This window comes from Erpetoichthys calabaricus, chromosome 10 (genome assembly GCF_900747795.2).
Source record: "Erpetoichthys calabaricus chromosome 10, fErpCal1.3, whole genome shotgun sequence".
Lineage (NCBI taxonomy): Eukaryota > Metazoa > Chordata > Cladistia > Polypteriformes > Polypteridae > Erpetoichthys > Erpetoichthys calabaricus.
In genome coordinates this window covers 19,957,421-19,977,784 of record NC_041403.2, presented here as the reverse complement: position 1 = coordinate 19,977,784, position 20,364 = coordinate 19,957,421, and the positions used below count along the sequence as shown (strand labels likewise).

At 41.6% G+C, this 20,364-nt stretch overlaps 1 protein-coding gene across 1 annotated transcript in view; it reads left to right on the top strand.

Moving 5' to 3' along the window:
• The window catches only part of slc35d1a (solute carrier family 35 member D1a), a 77,461-nt gene that overhangs the window by 22,910 nt on the left and 34,187 nt on the right, over window positions 1-20,364 (top strand). Inside the window, exons 4-7 of the mRNA XM_028810983.2 lie at window positions 9,680-9,747; window positions 14,799-14,870; window positions 15,029-15,097; window positions 19,238-19,340. Coding sequence (XP_028666816.1) covers window positions 9,680-9,747; window positions 14,799-14,870; window positions 15,029-15,097; window positions 19,238-19,340 — 312 coding nt within the window. The remainder of the gene's footprint in view (window positions 1-9,679; window positions 9,748-14,798; window positions 14,871-15,028; window positions 15,098-19,237; window positions 19,341-20,364) is intronic.

Here is a 20,364-nt window from a genome sequence, read left to right as displayed (position 1 = left end):
GTTCGCTTCCCGGTTCCTCCCTGTGTGGATAGAACTTTGAGTACTGAGAAAAGCGCTATATAAATGTAATGAATTATTATTATTATTATTTAAAATCCTGGACAGACAAACGAACAGCCATGGTAGCGTATTAAATATAAAGACCAGTAACGGAGCACTGCACATTAATACACTTGACTTGAGCATTCCTAGTTTTCCTCCTGTTTTTCTGTACGTTTAGCATTCGTTTGCTCAGAGGTTGATGCGCTTGCTGCTTCCCGAGCAGCTCGTTTTCTCCACCCTCGCGGCCCACTTCTTCTCTTCCATCTTTTCGCATTAAAACTGATTAAGTCAGTATTTGTGTTGTAATTAGTACGTTTTCCTTAATTTTCACTTAAGCTGGCACTTAAGTCTTCAATCTGCCTCAAGAATGATTTAAGATATGAAGAGGTAGGAATGAGAATGATGCCCGTACGCATGCGCCACACAGCCGCCCTGCTGGCCGCTGCCAAGAGTTGATTCTACAATAAAATAAAAAGAGGAATAACCTTGGAGGTCAATCATAACCCCAAAAGCGGATAGTAGACGTCACGTAGTATATGTGTACCAAATTTCAGGTCAATTGGTCAAACGGTTTGCGAGCTACAGGTGATGTAAAATCCTGGACAGACAAGCGAACAGCCATGGTAGCGTTTTTATATATAAAGACCATGTGATCCTGTAGAAGGCTGTTTATTAAAATATAAAATAGGAAATGTAAGCTGTGATTCCAAACACAGGAACAGATGTGATTTTCCAATCAAAACTCCCAAAACTGGCCATTTTCGTTATGGCAATAAAAAGGAGAAAGTAATTTGTACCGTCCATTTAGAGTCAAATAGACAAAAGTACAGCCATAGAAATGTGGGTTTTGCAAGAAATGCCAGTAATTGTTCATCATACGAATAGTTAAATGAAGTTACCTGTGTCTTTAGATCGGTGTCATCGATGCTTTATAGAGGGTGAAGTACTCCCCCCATCTTCCCATCAGTGTTTGGAAAATAGACATACTGAGCTGCAAGGTCAGCAGCCTGATTATTTTTTGCCCAATGCTATTTTGATTAAAGGCCTGGTGAGAAACAGCTGAGAGAAAACGTTTATGAACCCTTTGGCTTTTCTAATTTCGCGCTTGAATCTTTAAGATCAAAGATGAAAGAAGTAGGTGCACTCAAAATATTGTTATACAGTTCATTTAAACTTGCTTTAGGAATTTTTAACTGGGTTTGCTGCATTGCAAGTCCTGGTGTGCTTACTGTGAGACATGGTGGTCATTTAAATAGGTTCATGAGGGCTGTATTTGACTTGCACGTCAGATCTTTTTACAATGGGAATCAAAATAGAAACATTCAATGGTGAACACAGCTTGGCTTAGGTTCATTTTGAGTGAATAAGTAGCCATTTGTTGAAAACTGTAATAGTCTACTGAAATATATAAATACTAGCGACTGGGAGCCCGATCGAATCGGGCTACAAATTCTACGTTTTGTGAAATCAGTACTTTCCCTGCAAAGAATTATTTGTTTTTTGTAAGTCCCTGAAATGATTTTAATAATCCATCCATCCGTTTTCCAACCCGCTGAATCCGAACACAGGGTCACGGGGGGTCTGCTGGAGCCAATCCCAGCCAACACAGGGCACAAGGCAGGAACTAATCCTGGGCAGGGTGCCAACCCACCGCAGGACACACACAAACACACCCACACATCAAGCACACACTAGGGCCAATTTAGAATCACCAGTCCACCTAACCTGCATGTCTTTGGACTGTGGGAGGAAACCGGAGCGCCCGGAGGAAACCCACGCAGACACGGGGAGAACATGCAAACTCCATGCATGGAGGACCCGGGAAGCGAACCCAGGTCCCCAGGTCTCCCAACTGCGAGGCAGCAACGCTACCCACTGCGCCACTGTGCCGCCCAATTTTAATAATAATAATTCATTATATTTATATAGCACTTTTCTCAGTACTCAAAGTGCTATCCACACAGGGAGGAACCGGGAAGCGAACCCACAATCTTCCACAGTCTCCTTACTGCAAAGCAGCAGCACTATTTTGTTCTAATATATAGATTTGAGCAAATTTTAGTGTTTCACCCTCTTCGGGGTGCAAGGGTCCAGATTGATGGTATATTTGGCCATGTATTCTGTAACAAAATGGACCATGGCCTGGAGGCAGGGATATTTGTGCACCCATGGATGCACAGGCTAATGCACCGTTGTACTTTCTGATATTTTCCAAGAAGAGCTTGGAGTTTGGGTCTAAATATGTCAACAGGTTCTTAAACCTGTCAGGGTATCTGTAAGGGTTAATTCGAACTCACCCTTTATGGCAGCAATTGTATTTTCCACCTTGCTTGTTCTCACAGGTGAAGTTGAATGAGTTGCAATGTTTGCACAGGTTGTGAAATGCGCCAGAGTGGTGCTTAATAACTTCGTCCTCAATAATATCTGTGTGATTGCACATTCTACGCGGTGGTGTGCTGGGGAGGCAGCATTAAGAGGAAAGACGCCTCACGCCTGGACAAACTGGTGAGGAAGGCAGGCTCTATTGTTGGCATGGAGCTGGACAGTTTAACATCTGTGGCAGAGCGAAGGGTGCTCAGTAGGCTCCTATCAATTATGGAGAATCCACTGCATCCACTAAATAGTATCATCTCCAGACAGAGGAGCAGCTTCAGCGACAGACTGCTGTCACTCTCCTGCTCCACTGATAGATTGAGGAGATCGTTCCTCCCCCAAACTATGCGACTCTTCAATTCCACCCGGGGGTGTAAACGTTAACATTATACAAAGTTATTGTCTGTTTCTCACCTGCATTATTATCATTCTTTAATTTAATATTATTTATTGTATCATTATGCTGCTGCTGGAGAATGTGAATTTCCCATTGGGATTAATAAAGTATCGATCTATCTATCGATCGGCAATGCCATGCCGCTGAGCATTTTCACGCCACAACGCACAAGCTGCTCGATGTCTTTCAACCCGTGCTGCATTTGCGGCTGCTCGAGCTTCTTCAGTCGCTTGTGCATGGCTGCCACGATTTCTTTCAGCGTTCGTAGCATTCTGTAGCGTACGTTCTTCATCTGTCCTTTGTGTCCGATTTGCACGATTTCTTTCAGCGTTAGTAGCATTTGTAGCCGCATGCTGCTCATCCGTTTGTTGTACACGTTGTGTACGTCTGGTCACATTAGCAAGTCTATGTTCCTCGTCAGTCATGTGACTTCGTTTCCTACACATCCTTTCTGCGGCTGCTGCTGCTGTTGTGGCTGCGTTGCGATTGTCACTCATTTTAGATCTGAGATCGGCTAAAATTTAAACAATGACCGTTGTTAATACCCAGCCGTCATTACTCATGCTTCTAACTTGTATTGAGTCGAGGTATTGACGCGAACACCATATATACAGGGTATTGACGCGAACACCATACATACGGATACTATCAAATTATATACAAGGATAACGAGTACATCAGGTGGAAGCATTGAATTGCCTGATAGCAGTGGGTAGAATTGACCCCCATAGGCAGTTTTTAGCACACTGTGGTGAAATGAGCCTGTGGCTAAAAGTGCTCAAAGAGAGCACCTCCTGGAGGGAAGGGAGGAGATGTTTCATGATGGCTTACAATTTTGCCACCATTCTCTTTTGCACAACAGGTTCTAGTGTGTCCAGGGTTCATTCTGTGATGGAGCAGGCTTTCCTGATAAGTATGTTCAGGCATTGTGCTTCTTTTATGCTCGGGATGCTTCCCCAGGAGACCACAGCATAGAACACCACGCTGGCTGAACATTTCTAGCAGCTTACTGCACACATCACAAGACCTTAGTCTTTTTAGGAAGTCCAGTCTGCTCTATTTCCCTCTTGTCCAGCACCACTGTGTTGTCAGACCAGTCCAGTATGTTGTTTGTGTGAATCCCCAGATACCTGTAGCTTTGCATCACTTCCTCATTCATTCTGTCAGAATGACTGTTCTCGTCTGCCAACAGGACACTTAACTGGCTGTGCAAGTGACTGGCACGTGAGCATGTTAATGTGCTCCTGCTCATAAACAGTGTATGAAATAATTTTCAGATTTCTGACGTTTTAACTTGAGAACAAAATCACATAAAATCTTTTCTAGGTGATGTTTCTTTGCACCGTTTTATTCATTATTTAGCTTGGTGTCTTCAGAACTAACAGTTGTTGGTCGATCTATCATTTATGAAATGTGGTCACAGTGTGTACTATTAAAAGTAGAAACTTTTCAAATCTTAAAGTTAGCAGCTATCTCCTTTGTCACATATTTCCTGTAGCTGCTGTTCAAACCTACTTGGTGTGTAGATGTGTTTTGTTTTTTCCATTTTTGACCTTACATATTTAACCACATTCTGAAGTCCTCAAAAGAGTATGATGAAATAAATACTGCACAACAAAATCAAACATTGTTATATTTTTCTTTTGAAGATCCAATCAAATTATAAGTGGCCATTCTGAATTGTGGCCATTGTGAATTTCCCCTTGGGATTAATAAAGTATCTATCTATCGTTGCAAGAATTACAAATAGGACAGCATTACAACTTTGTTTGAATGTAATTAGTGGAACGTAAAAATGGGTAATCACATGCAGCATTTATTTTTTAACCAATTAATTTCATTTTGTGGTCAATATCACATGGTACAGCCTTTATATTCCTTAGTTCATTGGTCACATCTCTTACAGCATTCACTATTGCATTCTGTGACTCCAGAATAGTGTCCGTCAGCACACAGCCAGATGGTCGCCACGCAGTTTCCAAGGTTAGAGGTATGTGAGCAGCCAGCATCTGAAGATGTTTAGCAAATATCGAAGCGCGCGCACCGATCTCGTAGGATCCGCAAAGCGGCTTTCTGTCACATGTAGATAGTAAACAGAGACTCTGACATCACATTCCAACTTTTAGCACACTGCGCCCCCCGACTTTTTTGCTGGTACTGCAACTCACGCATGCGTCGCGTTAATTTCTGAGGACCTGCTCAGAGGACGCGTCAAAAGAACACGTGGCAGCCATGATGCAGGCGCGTACACGTTCTGAGCGTGAAGTATAAATGAGCCCTTAGAATGAAAACCTGCACCCACTGTGGCCCTCCAGGCCTGGAGTTCGCCACCCCTGGACTAGTGCATAATCCAGGAATACTTCCCACCAGTATTATGAAGATAAGCTCAAGCTCCCTGTAACTTTGACCTGGTTAAGGGTGTTAGGAATTGGATGGATAGACAGGTTCTTTTTTTTATTTATTTATTTGGCATAGGTGGGTCATGGTCATTGTATGTTAGTCTCTCCATCTGCAAGAGGCATTGACTTTTTGTAAAATAATTTTCTGCTCCAGTCCATCACTAAAGCTCATGTTATGTTAGGGTTGTATGGTATACTGGTACCGTAAAAGTACTGAAAAACAATTTTTAGAGTGGTACTGTACCAGCATTTTGGAATTTTCAGAACCAGAAGTAAATGTCAGCTTTCCTCTCAATCACTCTTCCCCTGACACTCGCTAGTGCAGTTGTGGAAAACAGTCTGTTTAGTCGACTTCATGCTACGAAACACAGGCTTTGAAGTGATTGAGACTTCACGTTGGACAACCCACCGTTACTGCTTCAGTGCGAGCGGAGCTTCATGGCTATCAAGCACCAGGGAGGCATCTAATACCAGGGAATACCATTATTTGCTTCAGAAACGTTTTGGTTCTGGTGTGGAGGTCCAAAAGCTGGTGTCAATACCAAGTCAAAATGTTAGTACCAATCCAACACTGTGTTGCATTACATGACTTTTCCAGCAATTTTCAGTCATAGTGTTTATTTATGTAATTTTAGTCAATAGGAAGGGAGTCTGCAGCACTCTCCCATGAAGCCGAGGACCTAATGTGACACACCTAATGACCAAGACCGACTCTAGTCTTTGACTGTCTACAATAAAATTGAACAGGTTTGATTCTTTCTTGTCGGAGAAGTGCACTGTGTGCACAGTATAGCTGACAACCAAAAGAACCAATAAATGCTCATCTAGATGTACAGTGTATAGAATGTAGCGACAAGGAAAGGAACACGCATGTTGTGAACCTTGCAAACAGAACAGAGTCTCTTTCTGATGTCTCGTGTTTTACATACCATCCAAGAATGGTGGGGTGGAAGGCCGAGACTGCATCTCAATTCACCACATCTGCTAACCTTTCACATAGCACAGGTTCCATCAGACAGTACACTATTGGCTGCCAGAAAAAGAGGCAAGTACAACTGTGCAGGAAGATTGGCGCTCAGTGGGTAAATGTGACGTGAGCAGCAATTTTCAGTCGTGTAAATGGACATGGTACAGCAACGAGATCAGCAAGTGCAGTCAGCCAATCTGATATACGCCATGAGAAAAAAAATCACGTAATGTGACATTGGCTTAAGCAAGTCAGGTTTTCTCCCACCTGAAATATTTTATGTTAGCATTTTTGCTGTTATTCCCATTCACCTGCTGAGAAGAAAATTTTCATAAGTACAAAAAAAAAAAAGTTTCATTTTATAGGCAAGTAAAACAAACTATAAGATATTTGGGCCTACTTCTCAAAAAAAAAATTTCATACTGGTAATTTCCTGCATTTCACACCAACGCCGAACCCAAGAAAAGCTCCATGGGTGATCTTCATTAAAGTCTAAATTATATTCTGTGAAGTGCCAGGCCAATTTGGAGGAAACCTGCTGTGGCATTAACACATAAAGATGAAACCTTTTGAGCCCCCAATGTTGTTATTTACTTATTTCTACTAACTACCTGGGTCAGTGGCTGTCATGTTGCTCCGCACATCGTTATAAATAAGCTTGTGGCCGTCTGAGGGGTGAGTAAGGACGACCGGCAGAAGAAGTCTTTTCTGTGACACACTTTGCCTGACATACAGTATAATAATCTGCTCTGTTTATGACACAGACAGCTTTTCACCTGCTCCTTTTTCCACTGTTGTTCTCTTTGGTTGTTTGACAATGGCATGTTGTGCCAGTTTGATTTGGGCAGAGCTTACTTGTTTTTTTTTTTTCTTATCATGATGGATCTCTTCCTTATCTACTTGCTAACTTGTGTAGATTTTCTCACATTTTCCTGTAACATGCAACACCACACACCCATTTTCCTTTGTTTTGTTTGAAAATGCACTTCTTCTTCTTCTTTCAGCTGCTCCTGTTAGTTGTTGCCACAGCAGATCATCTTCTTCCATATCTTCCTGTTCTCTCCATCTTGCTCTGTCACCCATCACCTGCATGTCCTCTCTCACCACATCCATAAACCTTCTCTTAGGCCTTCCTCTTTTCCTCTTCCCTGGCAGCTCTATCCTTGGCATCCTTCTCCCAATATACCCCTCATCTCTCCTCTTTGCATGTCCAAACCAATGCAATCTCGCCTCTCTGACTTTGTCCCCCAACCGTCCAACTTGAGCTGACCCTCTAATGTCCTCATTTCTAATCCTGTGCATCCTCGTTTACACCCAAAGCAAATCTTTGCATCTTTAACTCCACCACCTCCAGCTCTGTCTCCTGCTTTCAGTGCCATCATCTCCAACCCATATAACACAGCTGGTCTCACTACCGTCCTGTAGACCTTCCCTTTCACTCTTGCTGATACCTGTCTGTCACAAATCACTCCTGACACTCTTCTCCACCCACTGCACCCTGTCTGCACGTTCTTTTCCACCTCTCTTTCACAATCTCCGTTACTCTGTACTGTTGAAAATGCACAATATTTTATTTTCTGTTTGCAAAAATTACATTTTATTTGTAACTGATTTTGTGGAGGTTTGGTGAGAGGACCCTTTGGGTCTGGCGAGGACCATTGGGGCGCCTGCTATTCCAGTGTGTTTAGACCAGCTATAGGATTTTTTTTAATCATTTTAAAAGAATGAGGAGATAATAGAGTGTGTACTTCACTTGTTTATGGGCTTAAAAGTTTATTTTGCGTGTGTTTTTACTAATTTAATTATTCTCATTCTGCCAGCAATCAGTGTTGCACGTCATTTGTGACATGCCCAGTTGTTTTTTTCGTAGCTGTGAAGATAAAGGGGAGTACTTTAAAGTTGTTCATTATTTGTTTATCAGGAAAATATTTGTTTTCTTTTTCATTTTAGTTTTTCCACTAGTTAAATATGTGTCATAGCAAAAGGAAGTAATTGACATAAGTTTACTGGATGTGTTCGTTAAAATGTGTTTGGCACTTTAAAAGAGCAGTGTAAGCAATTCACATATTTCATTTTCATGTTTTTAGTTATTGTAATTTTTAATAATTCTTTACATTTGTGTAGCACTTTTCGTAGTGAGTGGGGAGTTACTTCAACCACCATTAATGGGTAGTATCCACCTGGATGATGCAACGGCAAACATTTTGAGCTATTAGGTGGTGAAGTGATGAGAGGATTATTAAGGGGGCCAGAATGACTAGGCCATGGAGGACAATTTATCTTGGACCTTGGGATACACCCTGCTCTTTACAAAGGATGCTCAGGGATCTTTTATGACCACACAGAGTCAGAACCTCGATTTGTACGTCTCATCTGAAGGATGGTGCCATTTTCACCGCTCACTGTGCTCGTCACTGCATTAAGGACATTGGGATCCATAATCAGATCACAGGATAAGTGCCCCCCTGCTGGCCTCAGAAACACCTCTTCCAGCAACATCCCAAGCTTTTCTAGATGGTCTCCCATCCAAGTACTGGCCTGGCCCAAACATGCTGAGCTTCAGAACCTGTCATCCAACTGAAGTGCATGTGGTATGGCTGCTGGCAACACTCTTCTGTAACACTACTCTATTATTATTTTTCTTGCTTTAACCCCCTGTATATTATTAATAATTTTCACAAGTATAGCAGACACCTCTTCATATAGGTTTATAGGGTAATTATTTTCACTCCTACAGTTTATAACAAAAATCAAGTAGAGGAGGGGACAGACCTGCCTTCCTGTGAGTCTTTAATCAGCATTTATACGATTGCTTAAGGTATTTGAGACAAGATGGAGCGACTCGTCAAATGTTACCTTTTAAACTTTTATATCTGAGGTCACTTAGTTATGGTGATCTTTTGAGTTATTTGGCTGTAGGGCGCTGGTTTCTAACTCTGGAAATGTGTCTTTTTCACAGGGAATGTGTGGAATGTAGTCTAAGTGCCATAAACATCATTGTATGACCCTGGCTGAACCTCCTTCAGGACTCTTCACTAATAATGATTAAAATGTAATTTCAGCATTGAATAAATGCCTTGTACTCTTTCAAAACACTTAATACAGCACTGAAGTTGCACAAAGATTGCATGTCTACATTGATTTATGCCTGAATGGCTGTCTACTGTAATTTCACACGTCTTGAATGATTCTTGTATCCGTAATCAATCACTTATCAATTTTATAGTTTGGTGGCTTATGTTGATTTGGGTCATGTTGAGGGAATTTAAACCTTGCGTCTATGTGGTTTCGCCACATTGCCACAGATAATGCTGATGCACCCCTGTCAGAAATTTAAAAAATGACTACGCTGAATGGGTTCTGAAAATGAATGATATTTAGGTAAAACAACAATAGAAAAACTTGTTTTTCTGTGCATGGTATTTTAATTTGCCTGTTTTTTTGTGCTATACATGTTGTGTGAGAAAAATAAAACGTTCTATGCATATTTATGTTTTTCAGACTTTTCCTCTACCTCTCCTTTATGTGGGGAACCAAATAACTGGACTGTTTGGCACAAAAAGACTAAAGTATGTGAGACAGTGGCGTTATGGTCTGTTTTCTTTATTATCTTAAGTTAATCAAATCGGTATTGAAATTTTGTGAGGGTGACCTCTGTGTTGAGTTCTCCCCATTTTCTGTAGCTACTGTTGAAATTAAGAGTTGTGTCCAACTAAATTAATGCCTGCTAAAGACAATATATATACAGTATATATATATATATATGTATATATATATATTATATATATATATATATATAATATATAATATATATATATATATAGTGGGATATGGCTGCCCGTTCATCCTGGCCAATACCCCCAGGCCACCAGATGGAGCCCTCCCTGCAACATGGAGGTGCCCCCAATTCCAGCAGGGCCTCATGGACATTGGAGTTTTTCTTCACAGCCCTGCTGGATACTATGCCAGGAGTCGCTGCAGGGAGGCCCAGGGATTTATATTTTCCGTATAGCCCGGAAGTATTTCCAAGTCATGGGAACGGAAGAAATGATATACTTCCGGGCTGAAGAAAAAAGAAGTTTTTACCTGACCTGGAAGTGCTGGATAATCACATGGACTGAGGGCTCAGAAGCACTTCCGGGTTGAGGACTATAAAGGACTGTGGGAAATCCCAGACAGACGAGCTGAGCTGGGTGGAACGGTGGCAATGCGTCTGGGAGAGTGGAGGATTGTTTATTGTAGTATTGTTATTGATTTATATGAGTATTGTGGAGAGTTGGGTGCTTTGTGCACTGTTTATTAATAATAAATTCAATATTTTGGATTTTATCTGGTGTCTGGCGTGGTGCCCGAGGGTTCAAGGGAGCTATATCGCCCCCAATCTGTCACAATATATATATATACACACACACACACAAACACACATGCACTTCAAACATTTAAAAGCCTGTACAACAGCTGTCCTACTCTTTGTCTTTTATTTCCGGCCCCGGGTGTAGTGGCACAAACTCTCGTCTCACGGGAAGTGAGTTCTTAATATTTTTTAGTTTATAATTTTAAAAACAGAATAAGAATCTGAAAATCTAACAACATCACATTAAAGTTCGATAAATTCTGAAAAGAATGATACATATAATATATACTGTGTATATAATATAATTAATATATATTATATATAAATATGTTTTAAATTAAGCCCGATTTAAAGCATGACAAAAAATGTGACATAAAAACATCACATAAAATCTTTGCACTTTTAAGCTTAGGATTCTCTCTCTGTCTCTCTATCTATCTATCTATCTATCTATCTATCTATCTATCTATCTATCTATCTATCTATATATCTATATATCTATATATATATATATATATATATATATATATATATATATATATATATAAGCAAGCCTAAATATTTATCTGTTGTCTCAAAACACCTGGATGACTAAAAAGAAATTTCTGAACTGACAGTCACAGTGAGGCATTATACAGGCATGTTGCCATGGGTGTGAAGGACCCTCGAATTTCGTTGCTTGACACACTTCTGCTGAGTAATTCGTTGGCTAAAAGTCTTTAGTGTTGGTGTGTCACAGAGAGGATGTGCAGCATTGATCATAATGGCACTCGGATTTGTTTTCATTCTCTCCTTTGCTACAACCTACGAGTGTGTCTCGTAACCAAGACTGCCCTTTTATTTAGTTTATTGATTTGGTGGCCATCTTGAAGTGGTGTCTCCAGCCCCGCACACCACACTGACCATCACTGAGTTCTAGCAGATGTGTAGGATGTCACTTCCCACATTAAAGGAACGCAATCTCCTAAGGAAAAAGAGCCAGCTCTGCCCTTTCTTATATGGTTGCTCTGTGTTCCAAGACCAGTCCAACCTGTCATTGATGTGGACCCCTAAGCATTTGTAGGAGTGCATCACCTCTATATCCAGTCCCTGAATAGTAGATATTAGCAGATCAGTAGAATGCTATATGACAGCGTTGTGACTTCCAAATCAGTGGTCGTCATCCTTTTTAGCGTTGGGACCCAGGTTTATTTCTCTTTGTTCGGTGGTGACCCTTTATTAGTAATGCATATGAGGTATGCATGGTAGTTATCCATAAAGTAAGTGAAGAGAGTGTAGAGGGGATTATGTTTTTAGTTTGCTGTTGGTGGCTCATCTGGATGTTTGGTTCACATGTGTATTGCACAACAAGGCAAGATGGGCTGTTCTGCAATTGTGTGCGCTTTCTTAAATTTTGCAGTTTGAATTGCAGCGAGACGATGCCCATAGTGCCTGCTGGCTTGTTGTACAACATCCAGTAGAATTTTTTTTGTGAGACCTCACGGTTTTCATTTTTTTGAGTGGTTCACTTCTGTAAGTAATATGTTTTGTTTCCAAATACCTTTTAAAATTTGAAAGACTTCATTACAGCAGGTAATGCACAATGGCTGTTACACACCACTCTTCAAGTTAAAAGTAGATGTATACCTCAGAAGATCTGGGATGTTTGTTCTTTTAACATTCCTGTTTGGTTCAAGTTTTTGGGATGAATCTTGTGAGGCTGATATGGAATTGATGCCACTGGGCATTTGAAGAACTTGGCCATGTTCATTGGGCATTTAGTGTGGTGTATAACTAGACCTTATGCCAGTCTGTGCAATTCTTCCATATGCTGGGGCAAAATGTTCCTTTTGACTAGGAGCAGAAATGAAATCTTCAGTCAGTTGCCCCCTAAAACATTAAAGTGACTGCTGATTTTATGGGCTGTTCTAGATTACATCCTTGTTAAAGAGGTGCAGTGATGTTGCTTTAAAATGTAAGTAGAATTTGATTTTAGGTGTGAAGTATTGAAAGGTCATGTTAACCTTAGGGTGTGATGGGGCAGTGGTAGTGCTGCTGCCACCTCACAGTCTGGAGATCAGGGTTCCCATCACGAACCTCTCTTTGTGGAGTTTGTATGTTCTCCCCATGTCACTGTAGGTTTCCTCTCACTGTCCATACAAGTTAGGTGAATCAGTAAGTGCTAAATTGGGCCTAGGGTGTTTGGGGCATTCACCCTGTCCATGGTTCGTTCTTGTCTTGTGCCCTACACTAGCTGGCCCCAGAAAAACGATTGGTAATCGGTGTATCCAGGTGGAGCTTTTTGTAAACCTGAGGTGACCCTCCTTGGTAAGACTTTAGTTTAGCTGCTACAAAAATGCATCTCTTACTCATTTATTCTTATGTAACAAGACCTTTACAAGGCTTCTTTTGGTCTCAATAATATTCACAAAGCATCGATAAAGAGGTAATTAATTTGTGCAATATGCCCTACTAAAATAACAACATTAAAACAGTCAGAAGTGGTTTATCTCTCTATTATTAAAAAAAAAAAAAAAAATCTTAGCAGAAAGACCAGGGAGACGAGACGTGATCTTCTCGGAAGACAATTTGATGTCATGCGAGACAAGGCAGTGAGACAGAAGGACAGCTGCTGTACAGGCTTTTAAATGATCGACGCGCAGCACGACAAGCAGAACGCACACCTCGGCAGCAGGAGAACAAAGCCAGCAGCTGATCCGTCCGCATCTGCTTAGCGTGCGATCAGCTCCCCCCACCCCACCCCTTCACAACGGGAGCGACGTGAAGTGGCAGGAGTGTAGCACGCCTCTGGGTGGGGTGTGTGGGTTTTGGGGTGAAGCAAACGAGACCTGATCATCTCGGAGAGAGACTTTGATGTCACGCGAGACTAGACATTACAACCTTAGGAAGCAAAACCCATGAGACGGTGACTTTTACATGTCACTCCATACTTACAATTTAAAACAAGTTCACGGACATCTAACCTAGCAGTTGTTGGAATGCTTTTGGCAGACACACTTTATGTGCTCCCAGCTCTTAAAACAACGACAAGCAGAACACGCAGCTCGCCAGCATCAGCAAGCCAGCAGATGATCCGAGCTCATCTCCTTAGCGTGTGTTCAAGCCAATTCACAATGTGAGCGGCAGAAACTCAAAGTGGCAAAAGGACAGCAGCTTTTAAATGAACGACGAAAAGCGCGACAAGCAGAACATGCAGCTCAGCAGCAAAAGTTAAACACTTTTTTTTTTCCAAAAACAGCTAATCCGAGCGCATCTCCTTAGCGTACGTTCAGCCGCCACCCACGCCCACCCCACCAAGATCCCCACCACGAGCACTGTTATATGCCTCGCAAGAAAGCGATTTAACCACGCCTGAGGCCGGAGATGAAGGACAAATATTGTTTTTACAAAAGTTTTAAAGCAAAAGTGAAAATAATGCATATGTAACAGTTCCCATGAAAATAATCTCTTTAAATTGTTTGTTTATCCGGTAAACCAAACCCGGGGGTGGGCGAACGAAATGAACCCACTAGTACGTACGTGTGTGTGTGTGTGTGTGTGTGTGTGTGTATATATAATATATATATAAATAATATAATTTATTTATTTTTTATTTTTTTTTGAATGGACATATTTCAGCATAAGATGTATGAATTCTCCAAATTCATAAGTAATGTTACCAGCGTATCACAGGCTCTTAGTATACCACACTGAATAGAGATCAATAAGCAGTTTATAAATGCTTGTTAAAGATTATTAAGACCAAAAGAATCCTTTTGTTACGGCCACATTACGCAAGAGTAAATTAGTTTAGGTACTGCACAAAAGCATCTATTACTCAAGTGTTACCCCCCTCTTCCTTCCTGAGACAGTGCTGTTCGCAGCACACAACATTCTGCATGATTTATTAGTCAATTAGTTAACATTTGAGTCGGAGTCCTGGTGTGAAACAGGCTTAAGAGCACTGCGGCATCCAGTGAGCATCAAGCTATGCTTGAATTTTTACGCCAGGTTTTTCTCTTTTGTTTGTGAGAACGGAACACAGCTGTCTTTATTCACAGTGCTCTTCCGGACCTCCACAATTTCTCTAATTGCTGCACCCCATTGCTTACGGATGAAATGCTGAAATTCCATATGTTTTAGAACTTCTAGTGGTCAAGTAATGATAACTTAGTCCTTTGCCTATCAGTATAATTGTGAGTAAAAGCAGAGCCTTTTTCAGATTATTTCATTGTCCAGCAGAGTCAATTTTATGTATCCTTTTTTTTTTTTTTTTTCCCCCTACAGCTTACCAATGTTCACAGTCCTGCGACGATTCTCCATTTTGTTTACAATGTTTGCTGAGAGCCTCTTGTTAAAGTAAGCGTTAAACCACTTTACTTGTCTTTAATGTGAAATTTAATACTGGTGCCCAGTCTTAGTGAGCGAGGTCTTGTTTATACATCCTGTCACACATGCTGAGAGACATCAGAAAGGTTACAATTAACATCAGTGTGTTCTTTTTTTGTTTTCTGCAGAAAAAAATTCTCTAGACCAGTCCAGTTGACTGTATTCGCCATGATACTTGGAGCTTTTGTAGCTGCTAGGTAAGTAAGTGGCAGATCAAGGTTTTGGGATTCATATAAAATAGTGAACGTTATGTGCTATCATGGTATGCTTGCATTTACTGCCTGCTCTCTGAAATGAATTAATATGTGCGTGTTGTCTTCATTTGTGTTATACTCCATCCATTTTCCAACCCGCTGAATCCGAACACAGGGTCACGGGGGTTTGCTGGAGCCAATCCCAGCCAACACAGGGCACAAGGCAGGAACCAATCCTGGACAGGGCGCCAACCCACTGCAGGGGACACACAAACACACCCACACACCAAGCACACACTAGGGCCAATTTAGAATCGCCAATCCACCTAACCTGCATGTCTTTGGACTGTGGGAGGAAACCCACGCAGACACGGGGAGAACATGGAAACTCCATGCAGGGAGGACACAGGAAGCGAAGTGAATGATGGATGACGCAGTACTTGTGTCAAGCAGCAGACAAATGAACTTTGGTTTAGTACTGTACAAAATATGACTTCATGAACCAGTTAATGAAAATCCTACCTGGATTTTCCCTAACTGTGCAATTCCCCCATACAGTGCATGTTAAAATAGTTAACACTTCATGTATTATGTTAATTTAAATCATTTTTTCATTTAATTTGGATTAATTGTTTTGTTCATGGAGAAGCATATTTTTGTATTTGACAAAATTAAAAACTGAACAGTTGGCAATTTCTCCTAAAAGGCTGCTTTTAAACAGACAGGCAGTTTAATAATCTTTTTTTTTTCTCCAGATACAGAAACGCAGATGATTTGATATTTCTAGTTGAAGTAGATCAGTGTGACAAGGGAGGGGGGAAAAAAGGAGTTATGTTTAAAATCAGTGGTCGCTAATATCGGCAAAGTTTCTTTGCAGCCTTTGTCAATTTTCATGAAGTGCTCAACTCAGGTGTTCGAGCTGCCCTGTGGGACATCCTGAGACTTCACGGACTTCTCCACCCCACCCCGCCGAGTTGCTGGATATAATGGGCGGCCTGTACACTGGTACTCTGAGTGTGTGTTCTTAGTCCTAACTCTGTTCAATGTTTCATGGACTGGGTGTTGGGCAGGGTCCAAATGAGGCACATTACCTGCATTGTGAGGGATCAGTTACAGCACTGCAGCCATGTGGCGCATTTCCCCGAGGGTGATCTGGCTCACAGGATCCTCATTGTTGAGGACCGGAGCGGCTGGACCAAGCCAGGGGGACACCCATGGTTTGACGGTTATTTCCTCAGGGAGTGGTGGGGGTTGGGGTGGACTGGGCTGGGCTGCGTGTGTGCCTGAGGGGTTGCCAACCAGGATGTCGAGCTGTTTTGTTGTGTGGTAAATAATAATGATACATTTTATTTATATAGCGCCTTTCCCATGCTCAAGGCACAAGGTGTGGCAATGCTCTGTACCAATGCATGCTTGCTCCCCAACCTAACCTGACCCGTTAATATGGATCAATATATGTCAAAGGGCTTGGGGAAGGTTCAAAGTGGGTGTGGCTTAAGTTATACATACCTGCTTACTTTGATGCTGAAATTGTCAAAGGTAACCTTTCACCCAGCATTCCATTACTACTTCTATTGATTGGGTTTGGCATGTCTTGTATATCTTTTATTTTCTATATAGATGGAGTGATAATAACAAATAGAAATTGTACTGTATGTTAACACTTTTACTGTGCCAGGGCTGGGTAACTGAATGGGGTTAGGGGGTAGGGAATTGTAGAGATGCAAATTTTTTTTTTTTTTAAATAAAGATCTAAGAACCTTATGTATGGTGTTTATGGCTAAAACAGTACGGCCTTCTCATTCTTACTGGTGTAGCATGCTAATCAGCCTTTAGCTTATGGCCAGTGTATCTGGAGAAATGTCTCAAAACTGCTCTGCTCTCATTGGAAATTGCCCACTATGTCAGTAAAAAAAAAAAAAAAACTTGTGTAAATTTTAATAATCTTTACATAGTCACTTTCCCATTCTCAAGGTGCTTAAAGCTTGGAGTCAGTAATGAATTTTGGTAGGACCAATGCTTTGCCATTAAGAGACCTTGGGTTAAACAATGCAATATTAGCTGATGTGGATTTGTTGTGCACAGATCCATAGCTCGTGGTTATTTTATCCATCCATCCATTATCCAACTCGCTATATCCTAACTACAGGGTCACGGGGGTCTGCTGGAGCCTATCCCAGCCAACTTAGGGCGCAAGGCAGGAAACAAACCCTGGGCAGGGTGCCAGCCCACCGCAGGACACGCACACACTAGGGACAATTTAGGATGGCCAATGCACCTAACCTGCATGTCTTTGGACTGTGGGAGGAAACCCACACAGACACGGGGAATACATGCAAACTCCACACAGGGAGGACCCGGGAAGCAAACCCAGGTCTCCTTACTGCGAGGCAGCACCTCTTCCACTGCGCCACCGTGCCACCCGAGGTTATTTTAGCATATTGAAAATTTGGCACACTTGACCCTCTTCTTTCCAAAGCCATGAGTAGGACGGAGTATTCCTGAGCAAATGCTGCCAGAAAACTGTTCATTCACAAGCTGGTGGTGATGACGACGTTACCCGTGATGGGAATATTTTGGGTGCCACACAATACTGAAGTCTTTTGCGACATTGCTCTGAACAAATTGTTTAATATGAAGAAGTTTGTCACCAGAATATTTCAGCATAATATAGAGCAATACTTATCTGATAGTAGCAGCAATGCGGGCAGCTCAGCAGAGAAGGTGAGACGGTTGGAGTGGGGTGGTGTGGCGCAGATGAGCAATGATAGCAAAGCAGCAAAAAATCCAGAAGCAGCACAGTAGGAGATACAACAAGATGTAAATGAAAGATAGTTATCAGAATCCGGAGGTTCCAGCACACAACCACATACAAATAACACTGGGTATTACAGGCGTGATGGCCCCAAAGCCGTAAGCCAGGTGGCTGCATACATCAGAGCACTTCTCAGTCATGCCCATCCGAAGCACGTACAGAAGGATACGACAGCAATCCAGCATATCCATTGTAATGAAGGAGACTGAATATCCCCAGCTCCTAGATCTCTAAGGTGCAGAGAAAAATTCAAGCATTGGGCAATGAAAAGAAAGTCTTGTCCAATGAACCACCGAAAGATTCAGTTGTCCCTGAGGTTGTGGACCCAGTCAAGGCAAAGTCCATAAAAGGAAATCCAAAATCAACACAATTAGACTTGATTGTATCCATGAACTCTACGTACAATAAAAGAAATTGAAAGAAGAGCAAAAAGTGCAAGTTTAACACAAATTTTTAACAAAGTGTTGTTAACAGGGAGGAGCGGCAGCAACATGCGTGCGCCAACGTCCCCTCACCTGTACTGTGTAGCGTCCACCTGGATGATTTTTGTGCCATTACACTCACCACACATTAGCTATTAGGCGGTGAAGTGTTGAGAGAGACGGGGGTGATTAGGGGGCCAGAATGACTAGGCCATGGAGGGCAATTTAGCCTGGACATTGGGATACACCCTACTCTTTACAAAGGACATCAGGATCTTGTATGATTACAGAGAGTCAAGACCTTGGTTTTATGTTTCATCCGAAAGACAGCACCATTTTTTTACACCACAGAGTCCCCATCACTGCATTGGGGGCATTGGAATCCACATTGAGACCACAGGGTAAGTACCCCCCAGCTGGCCTCAACAACACCTCTTCCAGCAACAACTCAAGCTTTTCCTAGATGGCCTCCCATCTAAATATGGCTAGGTTGCACATTAGGTTCGTCCATGGAGATTTTTCAGTCCTGTTCCTCAGCTATTCTTTTAATTGTGAATGTCCCCTTGGGATTAATAAAGTATCTAATCTGTCTAATCTATCTGATTGTATTTCTTCTCAGTTTAGTTTTTGGTGTGTGTGTTGTGAAGCAGTTAATTGCACTTTTATTTTAATCAGTCGCTTAGTTGGCTGAGGATCCGTCCACAGATTTTAATGGAAATACGGTTTGTTGTCATGATTTGTTAAATTTAGATTTTCTTTATACTCTGTGACCCCTACAGAGGCTTGTTTGGAATTGTCTTGTTTTGCACTGTTTTCTTAAGCATTGTGTGAATTAGGCAACAAATGGTGCAGTTTAAATTCCTGACCACTATATTTTTTTTTCTTTTTTTCCCCCTCTTTAATTAGCTCTGACTTGGCCTTTGACCTCGAAGGATACATTTTTATCCTGTTCAATGATGTGCTGACAGCTGCAAACGGAGCATATGTAAAACAGAAACTAGACTCAAAGGTATGAGCTTGTGGTCAGTATGCAGAAAGCTTTGTGTAGACGTTAAAGTAAATGTGCCGTCGGTCTGCTCCAGCTTGTTGTGCAACAAAAACATGAAAGCTGCCTAAGTTGACCAAAGCTGTTCTGTGGCCATTGTGGCCAGGAAACACTAGAGGGTCTGAACTTGTTATGGTTTCTTAGAATCTCTAAATCGAGCCTCACTGTAATTACGACCGCACATTTTAAAGTGCGGTATTCTTTTATCATTTCTTTTTTAAACTGATGCAACTGGTACTTTGCAGTTGTACTTTTAATGCCCATTTCTTCAGACTGTTAGCATAGGAGAACAAGCATGTTTTTTTTCCACAGGGTCACAGAGTGGCAGTGGTTATCAACGGGTATAAACTAAAACTGCTAGAATGGCGGAATTTTGAATTCTCTTTTCAAGGTTTATGTTCCCAAATGTGCTTCTGGACATCTGTCTATTCAATAACTGTAATTGTGCATGTAGACCAGTGTTTCTCAACCTCTGTCCTGGGGGGCACGCTGTGGCTGCAGGTTTTTGTTCCAACCAGATTCCTAATCAGTGATAACACCTGATAGCATTGATCTCATTTAATTAGCTGGTATTATTTTTCTTTTTTTCTACTTTCAGAAAAGCACAGCAGCATGATTTTTACATTTATAAGACATTTAGAAATATTTCTGCTTTTGCTAGAGATTTAAATGCTTAACTCTCTTTTGTTGATTTCATTCTATTTTGCCCTTTCTCTGTGCAGTTTTTCCCCCTTCGCTGTATCTTATTAATGACAATTAAAAATGAGCAGAGCAGACACCCAGGCAAACAACACGGAATAAGCAAAGGCTGCAACTACTATAGCATCAGTGGCCGGGGAGAGGGAAGTCTGGGCATCTCTGCTCAAGCTGCTGCCCCCGCGACCCGACCTCGGATAAGCGGGAGACAATGGATGGATGGATGGATGGATTAATTAAACAATTAGAAAACCTGGAAAAGTAGAATGAAAATCAAGAGGAAAATATCTTT